This window comes from Oryza sativa, chromosome 5, assembly GCF_034140825.1.
Source record: "Oryza sativa Japonica Group chromosome 5, ASM3414082v1".
In the NCBI taxonomy this organism is placed as follows: domain Eukaryota; kingdom Viridiplantae; phylum Streptophyta; class Magnoliopsida; order Poales; family Poaceae; genus Oryza; species Oryza sativa.
The window spans coordinates 19,149,507-19,172,954 of record NC_089039.1 but is presented as its reverse complement, the minus strand read 5'-3'; the positions used below and the strand labels follow the sequence as shown (position 1 = coordinate 19,172,954).

Genomic DNA, 23,448 nt, shown 5'->3' with positions numbered 1-23,448 from the left:
CAACGGGAGCGAGCTGGGCTCACTAGGCTTTTGGCTTGGTTTTGATCCGGGCTTTAGATTAGATCCAAGGTAGGCACGACACGAGGGTATCGTGTGGATTTTGCGTGTATTGTTCTGTTGATGATACTTATATCTTGTAATCAGCCAGCTAAAACAACTAAAACAGTAATAATCTCATAAAGTAGAAACTAACAAGTCTTATAAAGTATAACTAACAAAGGCAAATAATTGATATTCAGCATCATACTGCATATGTATTGCTCCCTCCATTTCACAATGTAAGTCATTCTATCATTTTCTACATTTATATTAATGTTAATGAATCTGGGAAATGCTAGAATGACTTACATTGTGAAATGGAGGAAGTACTAGTTTTCTTCATTTGCTATTATTGACTAGGGAGAAAAAAAAATAGGGAATCATAACTTTTATAGAAGATGATAATTTGACCCTTACTATAATTACTTAAACATATAGCCGATCAAAGATGACACATGAATCCACCTCAAAGTGCTAAAGGGTGGCCCTCAAGGGATTGCCCATGCTTTCAAAAAATAACCTTACAGCGCGTGAATATTTTTCGCAAGGGCCCCGAGGTAGCCTGTGGCCATTTATATAACAGAGACATGAAACAACGTAGCCCGAGATGTCTCGGGCCCATGACATCATATGATTTATTAGCGACAAGACGGATGTCTACCCCGTAGCAAGGCGCGTGAAAGACATGGCGGCAACTGTTGCAATTGTCGCCCATTACTTTAACCATGTATGCCTACACGAGTGTGGGGAACTGGGAGAGAGTGGTTGACTATCATAACCCCGTCGGGATCCCTACCCTTTAACTGCCATTCACCAAACATTGATAGGTGGGCCCCTATGACCAACAATGTGTGAAGAACCCTATTCCTCGCATGCTTGCATGGATTGAGTAGGGGTGCATGGCAAGCCACCGCCACACGCTACTTGTATCGAGCCCTACTCGGGCTACCCGAGGCCACGATGGATTGAGCTAGGTATCGTGGTGAGTTCTCACCATATCCCGTTCATGGTGGACCCCGCCAAGGCATACCCAAGGGCAGCGGGGTGGGCAATGAGAGGAGATCCTGGCAAGACTTACCATATTTGATCCCGATACGAACAATATATTTCCTTTAGTAAAGAAAAACAATATCTTTCCTCGAGCTTTGATCATCAGGTGTTCCCTGGTGAAGATATATGGGGAGAACCAGGACAAGCGAGGAGGGTTGGAAGTGAGAGAAAAGAGACTTTATCATATTTTGTGTGGTTCTTAGGAAATCCAGAAGAGAGGAAGCATAACTATTTTGAGTAATCAATAGACTTGTAAGATCCTCATAACAGATAGGGGTAATCCTACAAATAATAAGAATAGGGTATTGTACCTCCGAGCTTGTATACATCCTAATGAACTCATCGGTTCTTTCGTTTCTATATTGTTTACACGTGACTAGCCTCCCCAGCCAAATTCACATAAGGGGGTTTTGTCGGATTTTTGCTATCTAATCATCAATATAGTTGAGTACTCTCTAGAAACAATAAGTATGACTGAGTGGAATGGAATTATTAATTCTAAAGGTGAAATGGAAAATTTTGCTTTGGGATCCGTGTAGTGACAAGTATTTGCAAATAACTTTTGTGGTAAGCAATTATAAGTAAATGAGAACAGAAGTAGTATAAACCTAAATAAGCAGTAGACAATTTAAATTTCAGAACTTAATTTTATAGCCGGTTTATAGTATTTTGTTGTTTTTGCTGTTCAACCTTATTTGTAGATCGCTACAGTAAACCTAGTATAAAACTTCATTGTTACAGTTACATGTTTTCGTCTCATATGGTGTATTTTGGCATGCTTTCTTATCGAACATGCATGTGCATGGACTAGTTTTAAAATGACCTAGTAGCCCAAGCTAGATTATGGGCTCTAATATGCATATAAAAGTTTAAGGATAGTCGGTATAGTTTACTCATCCGAATATAAGATACGGTAAAGCTAAGCCACAAACAAGATATTTTTATTTTTATTGTACTAGAAAAATATCTGTGCGTTACAATAGGTGGAGACAATTTTCACGATTGATGGTAGCGCCCACACACTTAGGCTGTGTTCGGCACCGGATGTTCCCAACTCCTCTTCCTCGTGTTCCGTGCGCACGCTTTTTAAACTGCTAAATGATGCATTTTTTTTGCAAAAAGTTTATATACAGAAGTTGCTTAAAAAATCATATTGATCCATTTTTGAAAAAAGGCTACTAATACTTAATTAATCACGCGCTAATAGACCGCTCCGTTTTACGTGCGTGCGAGATGGGTTCCCAACCCATAGAACCGAACACAACCTTAGTAGTACGTTTTTTTTACATTTTTTTTCTCAAGTTTGAAAATACTATACCTGGCTTTACTCCTATACTTACAATAACTACGGTCCCCATCGGTTGGTCTAGTCTTATTATAAGCCATAACGGCTTATTAGAGCAGGTACAATAGCAGACTATAAGCTAGCTATAAACATATTTTAAAAATATAAAAGAAGAGAGATAAGGGAAGCGGGCTACAGATCTGTAGCCAGCTGCAACACGGACTCCAAGACGTAATATGTGTATGACAGGTGGGACTAAGTATTAATAGTGTAGTAAGCAGCTATTGTATGAATTGTCTATTACATTGGCTATAGAAGATTTGGAGCTAGTAGTTAGCTATACTATTAAGCTTGCTCTTAACGATTAAGAAATAATATGCGAGTAAAAGTTTTATATATTGTTCTTACCGATTGAAAAGCCAAAGTTGAAAAAAACTATGTTAAAATAGAATCAAAATCAAATTCAAAATCAAGTTTTAAAATTTAAATTTTGGCTTTAGCTTATAAGCCGTAGGGCAAAGGATGAGGCCATACATTGGAAAAAATAATTATCAAAACAACATCTTGCCTATTTGACCATTATACCTATCTAACCAACAAAGAGAATCATATCACTCCGTGGACCAAACGATCGGTAAAAAAAAAAGTTAGCATATCACTGAAACTACATATAGCGTGTACGGGCACGTTGCGGGGAAGCACATCTAGGACAAGCAAGCTCCAAACCGGTCTATCCGTCAGCTCAGCCCTTTCTTGATCGGTGTGGCAAGTTAGCTCGCCAAAAAAAAGAAAATAAAAAAGAGAACATAACAAAGTTGCTTTTAGTTATTCATTCACACTAACCAAGGACCTGTTCACTTTGATGCCAAAAAAAACCTTACTAAATTTTGACATTACCAAAATTTTAATATAGTTGCCAAAATTTTGGCAAGACAGGATTTCTTATATAGTTACCAAAATTTGACAGCAAATTAAATGTAGCCACTTTTTTGATAACTTTATTAAAATTTGGTAAGGTTGAAAATGACATCAAAGTGAACATGACTCAAGTACTAAATCCCAAACCAAAGAGGAGAACTTATTCCAACATCGCCCAAAATCCCCCCGAGAAGGCGAGAACACTCGACAAAACCGGAACAGAAAGTAGAAACGGCCAACACACCACCGCACACCCCTCCCCTCCCAAGAGCGAAGAGGAGAGAGCCTTGCTTGTCGTCCCTCCTAGGCTCCCACCGCATCATCATCATCATCATCATCATCATCATCACCAACCCCCCCATCAAAAAATCCCATTCCTCCTTCCCAAACCCCCCCCTCCCCTCCCCACCGCCGCTCCCCACCACCACCGCCCCCCCAGATCTACCCCTTCTCTCCTCCCCGACGCGCCGCGCCGCGCCCTAGCTAGGGCAGCGCCGCGCCGCGCCGCGATGCGGGTGCCGTGCTGCTCGCTGTGCCACGTGCGGTACGACGAGGAGGAGCGCGCGCCGCTGCTGCTCCACTGCGGCCATGGCTTCTGCCGCGCGTGCCTCGCCCGGATGCTCGCCAACGCCGCGGGCGCCGTGCTGGCGTGCCCGCGGTGCCGCCACCCCACCGCCGTCGGCAACTCCGTCTCCGCGCTGCGGAAGAACTTCCCCATCCTCTCGCTGCTGTCGTCGTCCCCGTCGTCGCCCTCGTTCCTCCACTCCGACTCCGGCGGCTCTTCCTCCGACGGCTCCGACGACGACGACGACGACTTCTTCGGCCGGCCCAGCCGCCGATCCTCCGCCGCGGGGGCGGGGGCGGGGGCGGCGGCGCCGTCGCTGCAGCCCGCGGGCTGCGCCTCGTTCGACCTCGCCTCGCATCCGGACCTCAAGCTCGCCCGCCGCATCGGGAGCGGGCCGCCGGGCCCCGCGGGGCAGGAGGTGTGGTCCGGCACGCTGTCTCGTGGTGGTGGGGGAGGTGGGGCCAAGAGGTGTAAGCATCCGGTGGCGGTGAAGAGGGTGCCCGTGACCGCGGGGGATGTGCTTGAGGGCGTTCAGGAGGAGGTGGAGCGGCTGAGGCGCGCCGCGACGTGGTGCCGGAATGTTACCACGTTCCATGGTGCTGTGAGGGTCGGCGGGCACCTCTGCTTCGTGATGGATCGGTACGCGGGGTCTGTGCAGACAGAAATGCGGCAGAATGGCGGTCGCCTAACGTTGGAGCAGATCCTCAGGTGTGGCATTGCATCTAAACATGGATACTAAGTTTTATTTGCGTGGTTATATTTGCTGCAGTCATGTATGGTTATAGTTGCTGCTATCAAACTATCGATCGCCGAAAATGATAACCCTAAAAATACAGTTGAGCTGGGGCGCTATACGACAGTTTGTCCGCTAACTGTATGTGTTCAAATGCATGGGGTTTCAATGGTGGTTCGCTAAGCTGCATGTCTAGCTAGAAGGATCATAAAAGGTGGAAAATGTTGTAGTTTGAGTACTGACGTGGAAAGCGGTTTTTGCGATTAGTAGTGCCAAATTTGATCTCAATGAGTTTGTAGTATTTGTACGTGTTCGGCAATGTTTGGGTGATTGTCGGCAGCTTTGTTATTCCATCTGTCCTGCATCTTTTGTTGTGTTGTGACATAGTGCTTAGGTCTATTATTAACAATTATCACACTTAGTGCTTGGAGGAATGAAAGATCACTCTTTGTACTACGATTAAAATTCAAGCCAGGCTGCTCAGGAAGTTCAGTGTCCAGTGAATAACATAGTTTTGTTTTGCAATTGGTTTGTTGATTTAACACACATCAATCATTCTACATGTGGAGCTTGAGTTCTCTTTAATTTGTGAACAAAATGATCACTTGTATGTGCTATGAATTTGTACTATACAATGTGCAATCGTTTATTCCCAAAATTATAATTCCTAGAATATTGTGAGGTTCGTGACGGCGACGAATGAAATGCCAACACTTTCTGGTTCATATCTGTAATATTTGGCACCCTGGACATTTCTCCATAAAAGATATAACTCATATGGCTGTTAGAATGGAGGGATTGGAGCAAAGATGGTTGTTCACTGCTGCATTAATTCTGTTCCTCTCAACTCAAACTTTAGTTTCCAAAGATCTGTTGAATACTTCTGTGCAGTGGAATAGTGTGGGCCACTCATTTGTGTTTACCTGATGTAGAGTTTCTTACTATAATAGCACACTCACTGTGTGCTGCAACGGATATCAAATAACTGTACCATTAGTCCATGGGTTAAAAAGAATAAGAAATGATTATCCTGTGATCTAAACAATTTGATACATGTTTTTACTCTTTTTGAAGAAGGGAGTTTGGTGCCACATAAGTTAATGGCCGAATCGGGCTAGTTAGCTTTACTAACAAGAAGCACTTTGTCTCAACACACTCTGGTAGCATTTGATGCGAATGCCAATACAAATGTGGGTCAAAGTTCATCAGCACATTGTCAAACTAACGATGCAAATTAATTTCTGAGCATCCTGTATTTCTGTTATAGTTTGGTGGAACTTTGTGAACTGTAGTTGTCTAATAGAATGTGATATACAATCACAAGTGTCCATGACTCATAACTCATAAAATTCTGAACTCAGATTTCTCTTTTGTCTGGTAGCTACATGGCGCGAATTGCTTCTGTACTAAGTGCATGAAATAGCCCATGCCATACATAGGGAAAAAATAACTTATTTTGTCAGCATGCCAATTTCTTTACTTATTTTTCCATTATAAGAATTGCCACCTCATTTTTCCTAGTATACTGTTGTTATTATTCTTGAGCACATCAAAAGGATTTAGTTTTTTCATCAGTCTAATTATGTTTGACCTTCCCTTTTGTTCAGTCTGATTATGTTTGACCTTCCCTTTTGTTTACTCAAGTCTTTATATCTTCTGATTATATTTTTCCCGAGCGTGAGTTTTGCAGATATGGAGCAGATATTGCTCGTGGAGTAGCAGAACTCCATGCAGCAGGTATTGTTTGTATGAGTATAAAGCCGTCAAATATCCTTTTGGATACAAATGGGCATGCAGTTGTTTCCGACTATGGTCTTTCGGCCATTCTTAAGAACCTCACTAGTCGTAGAGTGTCTGATGATTCCAACATGGTTGGCTTGGATGCTACACTTCTTAGCCCCAATTATACAGCTCCTGAGGCTTGGGTGCCATTGAAGAAGTCAATGAATCTGTTTTGGGATAGTGCAAATGGAATATTACCAGAGTCAGATGCATGGAGTTTTGGATGTACACTTGTGGAAATGTGTACTGGTGCTGTTCCGTAAGTAGCCTGATTATTTCATTTGTGTTTCTTAATGCTCCTCGAATGGTGTGGTTAGATGCTAATTGAAATGCAGATGGGCTGGGCTAAGTGCAGAGGAAATTTGTAAGTCTGTTGTAAAAGAGAGGAAGCCACCGCCTCAATATTCAAGGGTAGTCGGTGTAGGACTTCCTGGGGAGCTCTGGAAGATGATTGGTGACTGTTTGCAGTTCAAACCTTCAAGAAGACCATCTTTCCAGGACATGCTAAAAACTTTTCTGAGGCATCTTCTAGATATACCAAGGAGCCCACCTGCAAGTCCTGAAAAGTAATTTTCTTACCTGATTTTTCATTAGTTAACTACAATGCTTTATAAATGGAACTAAGGTTTGTAGAAATTTAGCTAAAAGTGTATAAAACATATAGTGAAATATATTTGAGTTAACCTGATTTACTATAATATCAACTGCAGTAAGGCGCATGTTATTTTCCCCAACTTATTCTTTTGAAGTATGCAAACTTGCTGATACAGAGGATTCTAATGCACTACTTGCTCAAGCAGTGATTTCACAAATGCAAGCATGCCCAACGGTACGGATGTGCCACCAGCCTCAGTTCTGGACATGGTCCAGGACAATCCAAATGCTTTGCATCATCTTGTATGTGAAGGAGATGCTGCTGGTGTTAGGTTAGTCTTTGACAACTTTTTGTTTGCTGCATCGTATAGCCTATACTGTCTGACACAACCTTTGCTTGTCAGGAATCTTCTTGCAGAAGCTGCCTCAGATGGAAATGGCCGTTTAATTCGTTCGCTCTTGGAAGCACAGAATGCAGATGGATATACTGCCCTACATTTAGCATGCCGAAGAGGCTCAGCAGAAATTGTTGAAGCTATTGTGGCTTATCAAGAGAATGTGGACTTGTTAGATAAGAATGAAAATCCTCCAATAATATTTGCTATGGCTGCTGGCTCTCCACAGTGTGTTCGCGCACTTGTAAGGAGATCTTCTGATGTTAATTCGAGGCTTAGAGAAGGTCTTGGTCCTACTCTTGCTCATGTTTGTGCTCATCATGGCCAACCAGAGTGCATGCGGGTATGTTATTATGCTCACCTTTCATGACTTCAGCTTGCAAGTTCCTAGATTTAAATTCTCTGTGTGTCATGCAGGAATTGCTCATGGCTGGAGCTGATCCTAATGCAATAGACGGAGAAGGCGAATCTATCCTGCATATTGCTGTGGCCAAGAGATATACTGATTGTGCTATCGTCTTATTGGAAAATGGTGGTTGCAGGTCTATGGGCATACCAAATTCTGTGAATAAAACGTAAGAATGATTTTTTGTTTGAAATGGCAAGCTGTTGATGCCCTTCTATTGATGTGTCTTTCCTTATGCTGTTGGTGCCCTTCTATTGGTTGATTTATGCTGTGGAATCATGAAATATTTTCTTCTATTTATATGGCTTATTGGCTTTCCTTATGCTGTTGGTGCTGTGGAATCATGAAATATTTTCCTTTTGGATCCGTTACCTGCTTGATTCATCGACTGATATTTCATTCTTGTCATGGTGCACAGGCCATTGCATTTATGTATTAAAACATGGAATGCGGATGTGGTGAAAAGATGGGTTGAAGTTGCATCTGAAGAGGAGATAGCTGAAGCAATTGATGTACCTAGCCCTGTTGGGACTGCTTTGTGCATGGCAGCTGCTCTTAAAAAAGAGCACGAGAAAGGTTATTCCTGACTTTGTTCATGTCACATCCATACTTACAAATAGTCAAATATCAAGAGCCATCTCGTTGGTTCTTTACATACACTGAATGCTGTTATAGAAGAAGCATCATGTTAGAGAAGAGAACTTTGATATTCACAACTCTGCTTCTTATTCCACTAACGAGAGTTGTATTTTAAATGCGATTCACATGGGCACCCTAGAGATTAATTCATATTTATCTCATTCACACTTAGCACAAGCAAACTTACATGTTTTAGTTCACTAAGGATGAGGACAGAAGTCTATTTTTTTTTATCTACTGGAAAATGTGTCTGTTTTAATAGTAATATTGACATATATATGTGACAGAGGGTCGAGAGTTAGTACGGGTATTGCTTTCTGCTGGTGCTGATCCCACAGCACAAGATGACCCACACTGTCGAACTGCACTGCATACTGCAGCAATGATCAATGATGCAGAATTGGTTAAGGTAAAGGTTATCTACTTATTATTATTATTATTTTTCCTTTGCTTTTCTGTTCTTGTCTGATGGTTGGAATTTTACTTCATTTTTCTGCTGTTTCTGCTTTAATTCTATATGAAAATATGCTTTATTCCCTTTGTTATATTTTCTTTGACAGATTATTTTGGAAGCTGGAGTTGATGTAAATATAAGAAATGCTCAGAACACAACACCACTTCTCGTTGCACTGAACAGAGGTGCAAACTCCTGTGTTGGTTTGCTTTTAGCTGCTGGAGCAAACTGCAATCTACAGGTACTGTGGCTTCATTGATCATTTTTAAGGATAGCAGTGTGTTGGTCTGAAAGCATAGTTCAGTAACATGATCTCTTGTGCAACTGGGTATTAGGAATTGTAAACTGTCAACCTGTCTGATCCTGTTATCCTTCTGAATTCTGATTCATTTCTTTACTAGTAATTTATATTTATTTTGTACTTGTGGGGATTTATGCAATTGTCATCATGTTTTCTCATGAAGCATATATATATAAACATAAATAAAATAATGTGATATTTTTTTTGAGATAGCAAGATAATGTGATGTTTGAATAATGTTTTATGATTCCAGATGTTTTATGTTTGAATAATCTTTTTCTCGATATCCGGCTACAATATGTTTTTTCCTGTTCTTATGATGCGCACAAATCCTAAAAGTCATCATGATATCAATTTGCTGTCAGGCACTGTCATAGTTGTGTATTGATGCATGATAAGAAATTTTTTTGTTGTTATTGAGAATTGAAATACTTAAGAAAACATTTAGTTTTCATTTCATTACTTGGAGCCGCTGTGGAGGGCAGCGGGAGCCTATGTATATACTTGAAACAAAATCAAATGTAGAATGGATAGTAATAGCAGAACAAAAAACAGGAATGGGAATGAAAAAAATGAAACCACTGGGATATAGTTACCCAGAAGAGGGAAAACTCTGCTTTTGTAGACCTCTGCAGCTCTTAACAATAGCTTATTTTACGTAAAAACCTTCCAAGAGGCGCTATGGTATCTATTGATATTTCAGAAATGAAATGTGTAATGCCCAACAATATTGCTTTATTGTAGTTCCCAGTGATTTTGCACCCTGAACCTTATCAAATTCTACTGTATTATCTCACCATAAAGTATAAGGCCCCAGCATGCTTTTCTAGATTATCAGGAGGAATAGATTCTCCATTTCCTCAAATTATTGTTGTTAAGTTTAAATGAATAGGAAGGCCTGTTCTGCAATTTGTCCTTTATTCTTCCTTCTAATTTGTCTGATATGAGGTGTTATGGTGGGTTGGCTGCTGGACTTGTTCCAGGTCTGTAATTATGGTGCAATAACTTAAAATCCATGCATTCATTTTGTTTTGTCACTGCTCCTATTTCCTTCGAACATTATTCAATTTCCATTGTATGTCAGGACCAAGTTATTATGTGCTTAATGTTGTGCTATTTGGTTATCCAGGATGACGACGGCGATAACGCTTTCCACATAGCTGCTGATGCGGCTAAAATGATACGTGAAAACCTCTCATGGATTGTTCAAATGTTACAACAGCCATCGCCGGCTGTTGATGTGAGAAACCACAGGCAAGTAATTCTTGAATGCTATGTTTCACTGATATAGGATGCCGGTACTGCAATACAGAATTTTTCCAAATATTAGGACATGTTGATACAGCGATTAAATTGTCCTTTGCACCAGGTAAAGTGTACCTTATTTCGCTTTGCACCAGGGCGTCTCGAATAAATTTCACTTTGCACCAGGCTGTGTCATAAAAATGGAGGAAATTCTTGTAAAATATGAGTGAAACTTATGATACTCCCTAAATTTTTAGATTGTTTCATGGAGTTCTGTTTATGTGTTGTGAATTAGTGAAATTTCTATAAGGTTTATGATGTATCTGGTGTTAAGCTAAACTTACTTCAATACAACGTGATGCAAAGTAAAAGGTATGTGCTAAACCTTGTGCAAAGCAAAACAGGGTGCGATTTACCCACTACAATGGGCAATTTACTTAATTTTAAACGTTAAATGCTTCAATACTAGCCAAGAGCCTGTGCGTTGCAACGGACAACAATTTGAGTTTCTAACCTATTAAATCAATTAATAAACACTTATTTAGTCCAAGTACTATGTTTTTTCTTATTAAAACCAGTAGGTGATTTTAAATTTTGGGGAGAACCAACAGTGAAACAGGGGAGGACTCATTGAAAGGTGGTGTAATAGTATAGATTGTGGGGCCCACACATCAGTGGTAGAGATGGTGTGGGAATGGACACCACCACTACACACATTTTAAGTGGTATAGATATTCTGATACTCCTTATGTGTACGGGAATAGCTGTTGGCAGATGTATCGGTGATTCTTAGTTGAGGTTTGATTGAGTGAAGATTCTCTTAGTTCCCCTTCTTAGGTAGTGTATTATGCCAGTATTTTGCTCATTAAATTTTCAGATGGGTCCTTCTGCCAGGAATGTAGAATGATTGAATGGTATCTTAGAAGTAAATAGCAAGCAAATTTTGGTTATCGAGTATTTTCTCATTTTATTGCAAGGCTGCTTGAAAACTCTCTCATGGGTTAGTTCGTGCAGTGCAGAATTTGTATCTTTTATTATATACTTACATGTTCGGTATTGTTTCTATCAACTACAGAGGCTGGACATTGCGAGATTTTCTGGAGAGGCTCCCACGAGAATGGATTTCTGAAGAACTGATGGAAACTTTAGAAGAAAAAGGAGTTCATCTCACCCCAACCATGTAAGGAACTCGAGGCATAATGTTGTCGATATTTTTTGGCTGTCCCGTATTTGATCTCATGCTGGAATTATGATTGCTTTGGACCTCAAGTTATCTGAATGGTTTACTTGATGCTGTTACCAGATATGAGTTCGCAGATTGGGTGAAATTTAGAAGAACAGTTACTGAACCAGCTTTTGGCTGGCAAGGTGCAGGACCCAGAAGCATTGGTTTTGTTCAGTCTGTTGTAGACCATGACCACCTTGTTGTGTCATTTTGTTCTGGAGAAGCCCGCGTTTTGACGAGTGAAGTTATCAAAGTCATTCCATTAAATAGGGGCCAACATGTGCAGCTCAAACCTGATGTTTTGGAGCCTAGGTAAGTGAAATTTAATCCTTCATATTCTCATCACTGAACTCTCTTTTGTGCATGGTGCCTTTCTATGAAGTGGAGAATGTGGTTCTTACTACATAGCAAAAACAACTTCGCAAGTTGTGACTGTCTTAAACGATTTGCATTACCAAGTCAGTAAATCCATTAGCCTGTTTGATTCATCTGGACACCGAGATTATAAAAGTAATGGGGACTTATGTCTACTTTATTCTGACATAAATACATGGTTTACTGGATTAGATGTCTGCCCATGTATTTATTGATACTTGCAAGTGAAAGGCCTATTGATACAGCTAATAAATTCGTCTCTACTTTATAGTTTATACTTTCTGTGTGCCATGCAGCCCATGCTAGGTTTCGCTCTGTGCTGATCATGATTGTAAGTTGAAGTTCCAAGATCCATTGACCCAAAACCTGGGAGGTGATCTGTCCTTTCAGTGACTTGCAATTGCATTTGACTGTTAAAAGGTTTTAAAAGTTTACACTGATGTACTGGATGTTGTCAAAAATGATGGCATCCTGGTCGTCCCAAAGAAAGAAAATGATGCTCGCTGCAAATGGTGATTTGCTTCTGATTTTTGACCTTTTCAAAATCTGAAGTTGCTCTTCTGCCTACTGCAAAAAGGCAAACTTTAAAAATCTGATAATAGGAGCCACTGTTCTGATTTTCATGTCAATGTTAATGAGAATTCCTTCCATCAATATACTAACCGAAGATTTGTGGAGAATGTCTCATGGATCAAATAACAAATTCACTCATCTTAGTAGGTAATCATTTATTATGTGAAAAATTGTGAATCACCATATAAAATCCTCTGTTGTCAGATTTGGATGGCGTGGTCAGTCACGAGATAGCATTGGGACAGTTCTCTGTGTTGATGATGATGGAATCTTGAGGGTTGGTTTTCCAGGAGCTTCTAGGGGATGGAGAGCTGATCCTGCTGAAATTGTAAGGGTTGAAGAATATAAGGTTGGTAACTGGGTTCGGATTCGTCCCTCATTAACGGTTGCTGTACATGGCATGGAATCTATTACTCCTGGAAGTGTTGGTATTGTCTACTCAATCAGGCCAGACAGCAGTCTTCTATTGGGACTTTGCTATTTGTCAAGTCCATGGCTTTGTGAACCAGAGGAGGTTGAACATGTTGATCCCTTCAAGGTAGTTCTGTTTCTTTTACTCTTACCATTTGTTTCCTGTACTAATATGTTTACCTATTATAAGTCTGAAGTTGCTCTTCTGCTTACTGCAAAAAGCAAAATTAAAATATGATTTTGGGATTTGCCATTTGCATGTGAATGTTAAAGTCCTTACCATTAATATACCAATGTTTGAGGAATGTCTCATAAAAATAGAATTCACTCATCTTAGTAGGTTATCAATTATTGTGGGAGAAATGTGAATCACATATAAAATCCTCTGTTCCCAGATTTGGATGGTATGGTCAGTCATGAGTAGCATTTGGACAATTTTCTGTATTGATGATGATGGAATGTTGAGGGTTCTATTGGACTTTCAGATACATTAATATGTGATAGCCTCTTATTTACTAGAATTGGTTATTCAACTTTGTAAACTCTTGTAGTTAGATTACATGGCACAGCGATTATGAACTTGTCCTTGCATGTATCTGTGCTTGTTTGCTCTGCTTTTTTGTTTTGTTTAGTGTGAAGCTCATGTTTCTTCAAATTTCCAGATTGGTGACCAAGTATGCGTAAAAAGGTCTGTTGCAGAGCCTAGATATGCCTGGGGTGGTGAAACCCATCACAGCGTGGGAAAAATAATTGACATCGAGAGTGATGGGCTACTCATAATTGATATTCCTAACCGGGCTGTACATTGGCAGGCAGATCCATCAGACATGGAAAAGATAGAAAAGTTTAAGGTTAGAAGTTTACTGGGTTTTCCTTTCAAACCAGCATTTGCTCTGCTTGGAGCACAGCAAATTAATTGGACTCTCATTTTCTATTTATCATTTTATTTGCAGGTCGGTGATTGGGTTAGAGTGAAGGCAGCAGTACCATCCCCTAAATATGGCTGGGAGGATGTGACTCGTAGCAGTATTGGGGTGGTTCATAGTCTAGAAGAAGATGGAGATATGGGTGTTGCTTTCTGCTTCAGAAGCAAGCCTTTTTCTTGCTCAGTTGCAGATGTGGAGAAGGCACAGCCTTTTGAGGTAGGAGAAAAAATTCATGTGTTACCTTCAATATCTCAGCCTCGCCTTGGATGGTCAAATGAAACTGCAGCAACCATCGGGGCTATCTCAAGGATAGACATGGATGGGACTCTAAATGTCAAGGTGTCTGGCAGAAATAGCTTGTGGAAGGTAGCTCCAGGTGATGCTGAGAGGCTTTCGGCTTTTGAGGTTGGAGACTGGGTGCGGTTGAAATCTAGTATTGGGAGCAGGCCTACTTATGACTGGAGTGTTGGGAAAATAAGTATTGCAGTAGTTCATAGCATTCAAGACTCTGGTTACCTGGAGTTGGCTGGTTGTTTCAGGAAAGGGAAATGGTTAACTCATAACACAGAAATTGATAAAGTAGAGCCTCTCAAGATTGGTCATCATGTTCGGTTCCGTGCTGGAATTACAGAGCCCAGATGGGGATGGAGAGATGCAAAGCCTGATTCCAGAGGCATAATTGCTGGTGTCCATGCTGATGGAGAAGTAAGAGTAGCCTTCTTTGGTGTGCCTGGGCTGTGGAAAGGTGATCCTGCAGATCTTGAGATTGAGCAAGTTTATGAGGTGGGTGAATGGGTTAGGCTGAGAAATAATGCAGATGATTGGAAGTCGCTCAAACCAGGTAGCATTGGCGTGGTACATGGGATTGGATATGAAGATGATGTCTGGGATGGAACCATTCATGTGGCATTTTGTGGTGAGCAGGAAAGGTGGATAGGGCCTTCAAGCCAGCTTGAAGGAGTCAGCAAGTTTGTCGTTGGGCAGCGCGTGCGGGTCAAACTCTGTATCCACCAGCCAAGATTTGGCTGGTCTAATCATAATCATTCTAGTATAGGGACCATCTCATCTATTGATGCTGATGGGAAGCTTAGGATTCATACACCCGCTGGTGCGAGAGCTTGGTTGATAGACCCAGCGGAGGTTGAAAAGGTGGAGGAAGAGGAAGAAGTCTGTGTCGGGGACTGGGTAAAGGTTAAGGATTGTGTTGCGACCCCCACATATCAGTGGGGTGACGTGAACCATAATAGCATAGGGGTAATCCACCGGGCCGAGGATGGTGAACTTTGGGTTGCCTTCTGTTTCTGTGAAAGACAATGGTTGTGCAAAAGGTGGGAAGTGGAGAAGGTGAGGCCATTCCGATTAGGGGACAGAGTACGGATACGACCTGGCCTTGTAACCCCACGTTGGGGATGGGGGGAGGAGACATATGAGAGTAAAGGTGAGGTTGTAGGCGTTGATGCAAATGGGAAACTGAGGATCAAGTTCAGATGGAGGGATGGGCTTTGGATTGGAGATCCTGCCGATATCGTTCTTGATGATATCCCATCACTGACAGAGGCTTCTAATGGCTTTTGTTCATAGTCTCGCGGTATTCTTTTGACCCCATTACCTGATTTCTTGCTCCCTTCCATTGTGCAGTATTTCAAATTTAGTAAGGTCCCAATCATGCAATGGAGTTGCAAGTTGCACATAGGCACCATCGCATAGGCATGGCGGGTTGTATTTCGTGTTGATAAAGCAGGGGGAAAAGAACGAAATGAAGGCTGAAAAAGAACTTTGAAATAGACATGATAACCACCACCTAGGTTTTTTACATGTATAATTATGGGCCTGACTCCTTTTGTATCATATTACCCGTGTACAGGTTTGGACCTGAACATTAATTTAATTGATAGTGTCCTTGGATCTTTACTCTTCCTCTTGGCGGCTGTGCTGATAGGTTCTCCATGCTCTGGCTGAGTTTGGAGTTTGGAGTGTGGACTGTGGAGTGCCAAGCCTGTGCCCCATGTCCAGGAGGTGCCCTGTGTCTACATCCTGCTGGGATACAGATCTGATGCTGTTGTGTGTTTTTCCGAGCTGCTGCTGCTGCTGCCTCCGTTTGCGCAGTTCTGATACTTACCGGCCATTCCAGACTGTAATGCTATGCGTTGCATGGCAAGCTATGCGAAACTTCAGTTTGGTTGCCAAGAGAAAAAAAAAAAACTCTGTGCTCTTAGGAACGGGCCAGTAGCCCAGTATACCATACAGTACTTCAGTTCCTTTTACCTGTACAAAAATAAAGTACTTCTAGTTGGACCCCGGTTTGCTACGTAATGTGCCAGTGTAACAGTAGGTTTCTGGCATTGTGGACGATTTGCTTCACTCCAGGTTGGATGGATGGACATTAACAAAAGGGCCTCTGAACAGGTAAGGCAACGTACACTATTTCTTAGTTCATCTCATCGTCAAATTTTTGCCAAGAAGTGGGAAATAGTAATCGGCAACTAGTATGCTAGATTTATCTGACACAGTAAAAAAACATGGTTCAAAAATGGTACTTATTGGAGCATTGCCATACTAGCAAGCACCCGATAAGGTGCGACTTGTTCTTGGTCACACTACATGGAATTGATACTATAGTAACCGATAAGGTCCGACTTGTTCTTGACCACACTGCGTGGAATTGTAGACCTATTGTATTCATCCTATGCATGATTGCCTCATGATTTCATATGTGCATTGAAGAGGGGAAGACAATTCATCTGCAAGGGACCTTTCGACCTGAAAAGAAGAGCCTTGAACCGCTCGCTTTCCTGCAGATATGTGCTCGTATGCATTATCCCATTTAATTGCTGCTTAGTATTTGATTCCTGTCACCCTAATCACTAGCAAATGTGTTTTTAGTTTTAACTAGGAAGGTGGCCCGCACGTATGCGCGGGCACTTATATTATTGAAAGGTAAGATTATTGTTTGTTCAGAAATTTTGTCTCATAGATTTAGGACAAACTAAAGTTTAGATAATTTTATTTTATAATAATTTAAGGGTTCTATTTTTCTTAAGGTATCTTAGAAAACCATTCACGAACTTTTGAGTAGGAGATGGATTAAGTATTTACAACTTTTGAATCATGTTTTTTTTCTCGAGTAAATAAGAAACTATTGGTAGTTAATTATCATGCAGTCCATCTATATACATATAGTGTAGTATGGCCGCAAATAAAAAATACGAGTGCAAGATACTTAAAATTCTTTGATTAAATCGTCTCATGAAAGTGCATGATATAGTAATAAAGGGAGGGAAGCATATGCATGGGAAAAAGAAGAAGAAAGAAAAATGAAAAAAGGGAGGGGAGGCGTACGAACCCGCGCACGTAGGTACACACCTATGCTGAGGTGGGACCTTGTAGTATTTAGTTTGTTCTACGATCAATTTAATCTAATGGTTTATAATATCGGACCTACCGATTTAAGTGAAAATTAAGTAATAGATACTTTGATTTTTTTAGAACTTCTAATATTTGCCCTAATTTATTAGAGCACCACGTGGTAGCTTGAGAGCATTTTAAGGAATTTTAAATGACTAATTAGAATATTAACTGCGCAATATATATGTATGGGACATATGGTAGTATTTGTTCCAGTTTCGTCCATGTTTCTATACATGTAGAGAGAAATTAATTTTGTGGCTAGCAAGCCATTATGTCTAATTAATAGCAATTAATTTTGATACCTATTTACAATTGTTCAGAGTAACTCTTACATATTCATCTTACGACTTCGATGATCCGTTGTTCACCAATTTACTAATCACCATGACTTGCATGAAAAAAATATATAGTAAGGTTTAGGATAGATGAAATTGATGAATTATATAATTTATGTGATAGCTATTTGAGGGTATAAACGAATGAATTGACTTCTAAAAAGTTAGAATGTTGTTTAAAGAAGACAACATTTAGAAACTTAGAAAGCGTGCAAACAAAAATCCAAAATATGGAATCGGGGAAAAAAAAAGAGAGGGCCTTAAAACTCTATTTATCACCCTTGTCGTAGTAAGAGTTCTATGGATATTCGTCAATATTACTCTCACATTTATAACATAATGATTCCTTTCACCTGTACGAATAAATAGTACAAAATCCAAATACGACATAACACAAATACATTACAATTATTATGTAATCAATTCTTGGTTTCAACTTAAATAGAGCTAATTAGTATTGAGAAAAACATAACCCATGGTACTTAATTATTCTCTCGCTGCATCACACCTTTAATTTTCTTTTCATGTTATTAACAAAATTAATCATCTCCATATATGATTTGATATGTGGCAAAGCGGTAGCGCTACATCGGTTGCGATCACCTTAGATGTCTCAGATACTACGCTTTGTCACAAGTGTGAAAGGCAAAGGTGCAGACGTGTATTGTGCAGCGGGCAAAAAGAGAATTTCAGACGCTTTATTTATAAGCAAACAATAGATCCGATGATTATAATAATATGTCCACCAGTTCTAGTGTAAGTGTAAATTAGTTAATATATATTTTAAATTGATGTTTTAATGGGTACACATGGTGTGCACCTTATTTTGAAACAGTGCATTACTTGAGAATAATATATCAATGTAATAAAAAGTAGATCCGATGATTTATATAATGGGGCCATCAGTTTAAGTGCACTTAAGTGCACGTATAAATTAGTTAATATAGATATTATTTATTTGATAGGTACACGATATAATTGTGTAAAATTTATTTTAAAATAGTGCATTATTTGAAAATAATAGTACAAAGTAAACCGGTTTAAGTTATATGATGGTAGATTCTTTATTTGTAAAATTATAATTATTTAAAAATATATCCATTATATATATAAATGGAAAAAAGAAGAAGAAAGAAGAAAAAATAAAAAAAAGTGGGGGAGGAACGTACGTACCATGTACGTACGTATATACTCCACCTGCCAATGCGCGGGAGGAGGATAGGTGGGACCCATGGTATTTAGTTTGTTTTAAGATCAATTTTATCTAACGGTGTATAATATTGGACCCACCAATTTAAGTGAAAATCAAGGGATATATGTTCTGCTTTTTTTTTTATAGAATTTATAGGATTTTCTCTATTTTATTAGAGCGCCACATGGCGGCTTGGGAGCGTTTGTATGAAGTTTCATGGACTTTATTATATACTTTTAGTATATAATAGATATGAAACTCTACTCATGACCACACACTTTTCTTTTTTTTTTTGGTTTAAAGGCCACATTAGGTCCTCTTTTTGACAAGAAGAGAAGAAGTTGAGGTTTTTTTTAATCACCTAAAACGAATTAGATACACCTTGAAAAGTGACTAATTAAATTATTATCCCTCCGCATCAGAGTCACTACTATTGTTTTAAGTTGACGCCAGAATGATTCGTACACGACATCACCTCCAATTAACTAGAGTGCGAAAGTTGGGACGATGCATATCATGCTAGGCCGCATCAAGTGCACATCAGTTGGCCTGCCACGAATGACTTGAGTACCATTCACACAATCTTATCATCCTTTTCTTTTTTCTTATTTGTCTTGAAGACCGCAATATTATCATCACATCGCCAAATAAAAGGGACAAGAGCATCTACCCGATGGCATCCTCTCCATACAAACCACCGGTTCATCATCATCATCATCACAGCTAAACCCTACTAGTGCTCACTTAAGTAATGGAAGAGCGGATAAGATCAATCCATTCAATTGATTGCTACTGTTGCTAATTTTTCAGATTTCTCACAGTTGTTGGATGCAAGCTGCGCACAGTGCAACTATCCTTTTCTAAAAAGAAAAACGATGTTTCAATCGATGCCTCACGTCGCCACATACTAACAAATGTACAGATCATTTACAGAAGAGTGACATGGACCCCTGTTACTATCTCAGACTCGGGTTATATCGTGCACAACAGAGTTTTCACGAATCATATCTTTTTTTTAAATCGTTGGTTTTCGGTTTATGAAAATTGTTCAGTTTTAACGGTTTTCGTAAGGTGTTGAGTGAAAGACGTCGGTTTTTACTGGTTTTTAGCCGATAGCCCGGCAACCAATGGGGAGCTGTTTTTGTTTCGGAAATGGAAAGGTAAACCATGGCGCACAACTTATATTAATAAAATGCTAGATTGGTTACTTAGCATCGAAATATTATTGTCATTTTCAAATATTGTATGAAGCCTACAACTAATCTGATTTGTCGTTTTGGTTATATGGAAGTGCAAGTAATGCAAGTCGTTAAAATTAGTTGAGGAAATTGGTTATTTATTAGCAGGTTGTTATCTCTGCTCCAAGGAGAGAGAAAATGCAGGCTACCAAGTACGTACCAACTATGCATTCATGGGTGACTAGAAGTCTAGAAGAAGGAATCAGATAGAAAATTAAACCAAGTTTGGTGTCACTCTGGCATCAATCCCCTGTTTGTATATATCATATGCATTTTTTTATATACTCTCTCAAATAAAGATGCAATTTTCTATGCATATGGACAAATTAGTTATATTGCTGCCGTTTTAATGATTACAAGTCCATATAAAATAGTCCGCCCAACGAACAATTGAGGGAGCTAATTAATTAAGTAAAGCACAGTCATTAGCCACAGAGACGTGCTACACCGCTAAGCTATGCTACAGTTGACTACATCTATTTGAAAATTCAAGTGCTACCACTTCTATTATTATTCACGTGAAACTCCTAGGTTCATCAAGCAATCCATCTGCTTCGATCATGATTTATTGTCTGGCTCACCGCTTGGGGGTGAGGTGGCTCGTGAACACTTAGTTAATTGCACCTACTACCACTTCTTTTGAAAACAACCTAAACATATATAATATGCCATTTTAAGCATCCACATAACCCTTTTTTATTCGAGAAAAAATCACATAACCTCTGAAATTTTACTGTGACTTACCACTAATTTTCTACCGTACTATGTATTATTGTTGAAACCCAATAAACTTATAACATGTGAGTAACTTTTATGCAGATCCATGCATATATATGACATCCATATATCCAATACAAATATTTATAATACGTTGTTAAGAAAAAAAATAAAACTTTGATCAGGTGTATGTCCAAATGACTCGTGACTGGAGGTAGTAATTAACAATTCCTAAAAATCTTACATTCAATACAATTTACCCATTTGCACGAACCAAATTAAGGTGCAACTAAGTGCAAGTAGCATTAACTAATCAACAGTGCCATCCAAATTCAGGGGGTAGCTTGCGTGTACATGTCATTCCTCTGTCTAAATGAGGGAGCACACATGCAAGTAGAACATAACATGCTGGCAATTCGACAGTGTGTGTGCTAATGCAACTGCAAGCATGATTAGAGACTCCTAACAAACCTGGGCCATACCCCCCCAAACTAACCCTTGATTTAATTAATTCTAAGTTAGAAACCATCTGCCGTTGTTGATAATCATCTGGGCTTTCTTGGTTTACTTAATCATCCTCTCTTACCTTTTTAATTATAGCTTTATTTTTTTTCCTTTGTCTATGCATTTTCTCTGTACCTGATGCGGTTATAGCACATGCATAGGCTGGATGATGGAGTACCTTGTACAGCAATCAAATGCATATAAACAGGGTGTGATTCTTAGTGTTGACGGACAGAGATGCAACAGACTGTACAGAACTGTCCATGTTTCTCTTCTGCCTACATGTCCTTAACTAGGACACGGTCAGGACTTAGGACAGGTGTTTTTCCTTGTTCTAGTGCTGTGTGTGTCATCCTAATTGGATGATCAAGCGTGTGATGATGTGTTGACTATATATGCTTGATAACTGTTATGCATTGTGGGGCTCCATAGAAGAAGATTACATCGATCAATTATCATTGCAAAATAATACTACTAACAAAACTGTGGATTATTCTGGTGAACATGTCACGAGAATTTGATGTGTTATAGAAGGCAAAATATACAAGCTCTTGGGCATATGAAAGAAAAAAAAAACACAACTTGATTGTCTATGGGTTAGCTATAATAAATTGTGGTGTATTTATTGTGAAGTCTATTTCTAAAGACAATAATGCAATATTGTATTTATAGTGTTTGTGATCGCTGTACAGTTGTCTTTACAAGATATATATATAGCAAGATTGTCTCACCTTTATACGGCAACATATCCTATGCACACAGGCCCTCACATGTACACACATGCACACCAACTAAAAAATGTCACCAAAAAATCTAGAAAAAATCATACACATACTTTCAATTGTATTACACCTAGGGTTAAAATCTTAACGTCAAATTCATTATATTTTAGCCGTAACAAAAAAAACAAAAAATCTGACAGTTTTAAGGTTGCAATTTTGTCAGAATTTTATCTTTTTTATTATTCTCTATGTAGAATGAATTTGAAGATGCGACTTTGCACGTAGATGTAATACTATTGAAAGTACATGTATGAATTTTCCTAGAATTTTTTGTGATAATTTTTAGTTGGTGTACACGGTGTGTACACGCGAGGGCTTGTGTGCATAGGATACGCTCCCCCTTTATACATGTCCTAAATAGCATCGCAATCCGTATATATGGCTTACTGCTCAGATACATTATTGATATTGATTTGTCTCATTATCTGTCTTTGTTTCTGTTTTTTAATTAACCTAGCTTGATAAATCACTCACATCTACAACTAGAGGATCTTAGTTTTGTTACCTCAAAAAGGGTTAGGACTCCAACTACACCACCAACTACATAAGGTCATAAAATGTTTCCAATCTATTCTTTCTCTCGTAGTTGGTAAGCCTGAAAACTACCCATCCAATTATTGCAACCAAATTAAACTTGAATCCATTCCCTTTTGCCATTCATTTCTTTGATCGACCGACCATACTCTAGGGTATATTGTATTTATGTTCGTCTTGACTTGTGTGTTAGCTTACCAACTTTTTCTCATCGAAGTTGATTCCTAAAGGTAGGCGTGGTTAATCATCACACAGAAAAACACGGAACTTTAAGTAATTTGGTTCTTTCATTAAAACAGCACTACTTAACTATTGTTCACATACATAACTAATTTTAATTACGACATACTCCTTCCATCTACTTTTGATAGTCATATTTCATATTGACATATAGACTAATGATAAGTAATTCTAGTTCTGGACCGGGAGGTATAAGATCAATCTTATCATCTATCTAAACATGCTACTAGTCATTCCTTGTAAACAAGTGATTCATTAATATTTATATTTCTCGATGTCCATGTAACCAATCTTGTGTGGAGGAATGGAGAGTCACGTATTAAATCGGAGAAAGTCATTAAGATAATAAGTTGTTGGATTGAAATATGTCTAAAAAATAATTTTTTCAGATTTGGAAATATGACTATCAAAAATAGATCGGGGAAATATATAGTAAGTGCCTCGTAGTATCATTAATTTGGCTAGCTGCTTCAATGGAGTGGTGCGCAACAATTTGGATATGTGATGAGTCATCTTACTAGTCCAATCGATCAACAAAAATCTACAGATAGATCACACGGGTTCAGCTCATGGGAAAAAAAT

General features: G+C 39.3%; 1 protein-coding gene across 3 annotated transcripts; it reads left to right on the top strand.

Annotated features, from left to right (window-relative positions):
• The first annotated feature begins 3,529 nt into the window (after positions 1–3,529).
• LOC107278782 (E3 ubiquitin-protein ligase KEG) lies at positions 3,530–16,355 on the top strand. 3 transcript variants are annotated; one of them, XM_066310351.1, is made up of 16 exons: positions 3,530–4,565; positions 6,281–6,631; positions 6,708–6,938; positions 7,173–7,298; positions 7,371–7,704; positions 7,779–7,936; positions 8,186–8,343; positions 8,694–8,815; positions 8,967–9,101; positions 10,291–10,415; positions 11,482–11,586; positions 11,710–11,943; positions 12,784–13,117; positions 13,653–13,841; positions 13,944–15,504; positions 15,856–16,355. In XM_066310351.1, the coding sequence occupies exons 1-15, from the start codon at positions 3,802–3,804 to the stop codon at positions 15,495–15,497; spliced, it is 4,920 nt and encodes a 1,639-aa protein (XP_066166448.1). In that variant the 5' UTR covers positions 3,530–3,801; the 3' UTR covers positions 15,498–15,504; positions 15,856–16,355. The 3 variants fall into 3 exon arrangements, with proteins under 3 accessions (XP_066166448.1, XP_066166449.1, XP_015639441.1); XM_066310352.1 differs by having other exon boundaries at positions 15,781–15,906; XM_015783955.3 differs by lacking the exon at positions 15,856–16,355 and having other exon boundaries at positions 13,944–15,738.
• The last annotated feature ends 7,093 nt before the right edge of the window (positions 16,356–23,448 follow it).

Bases quoted from the DNA above. Each gene is read 5' to 3' on its own strand.
- LOC107278782 (XM_066310351.1), top strand. From the start codon at position 3,802: ATGCGGGTGCCGTGCTGCTCGCTGTGCCACGTGCGGTACGACGAGGAG. The intron at 9,102-10,290 runs GTACTGTGGCTT...TTGGTTATCCAG, and splicing joins GAGCAAACTGCAATCTACAG to GATGACGACGGCGATAACGC. The intron at 10,416-11,481 runs GCAAGTAATTCT...TATCAACTACAG, and splicing joins GTTGATGTGAGAAACCACAG to AGGCTGGACATTGCGAGATT.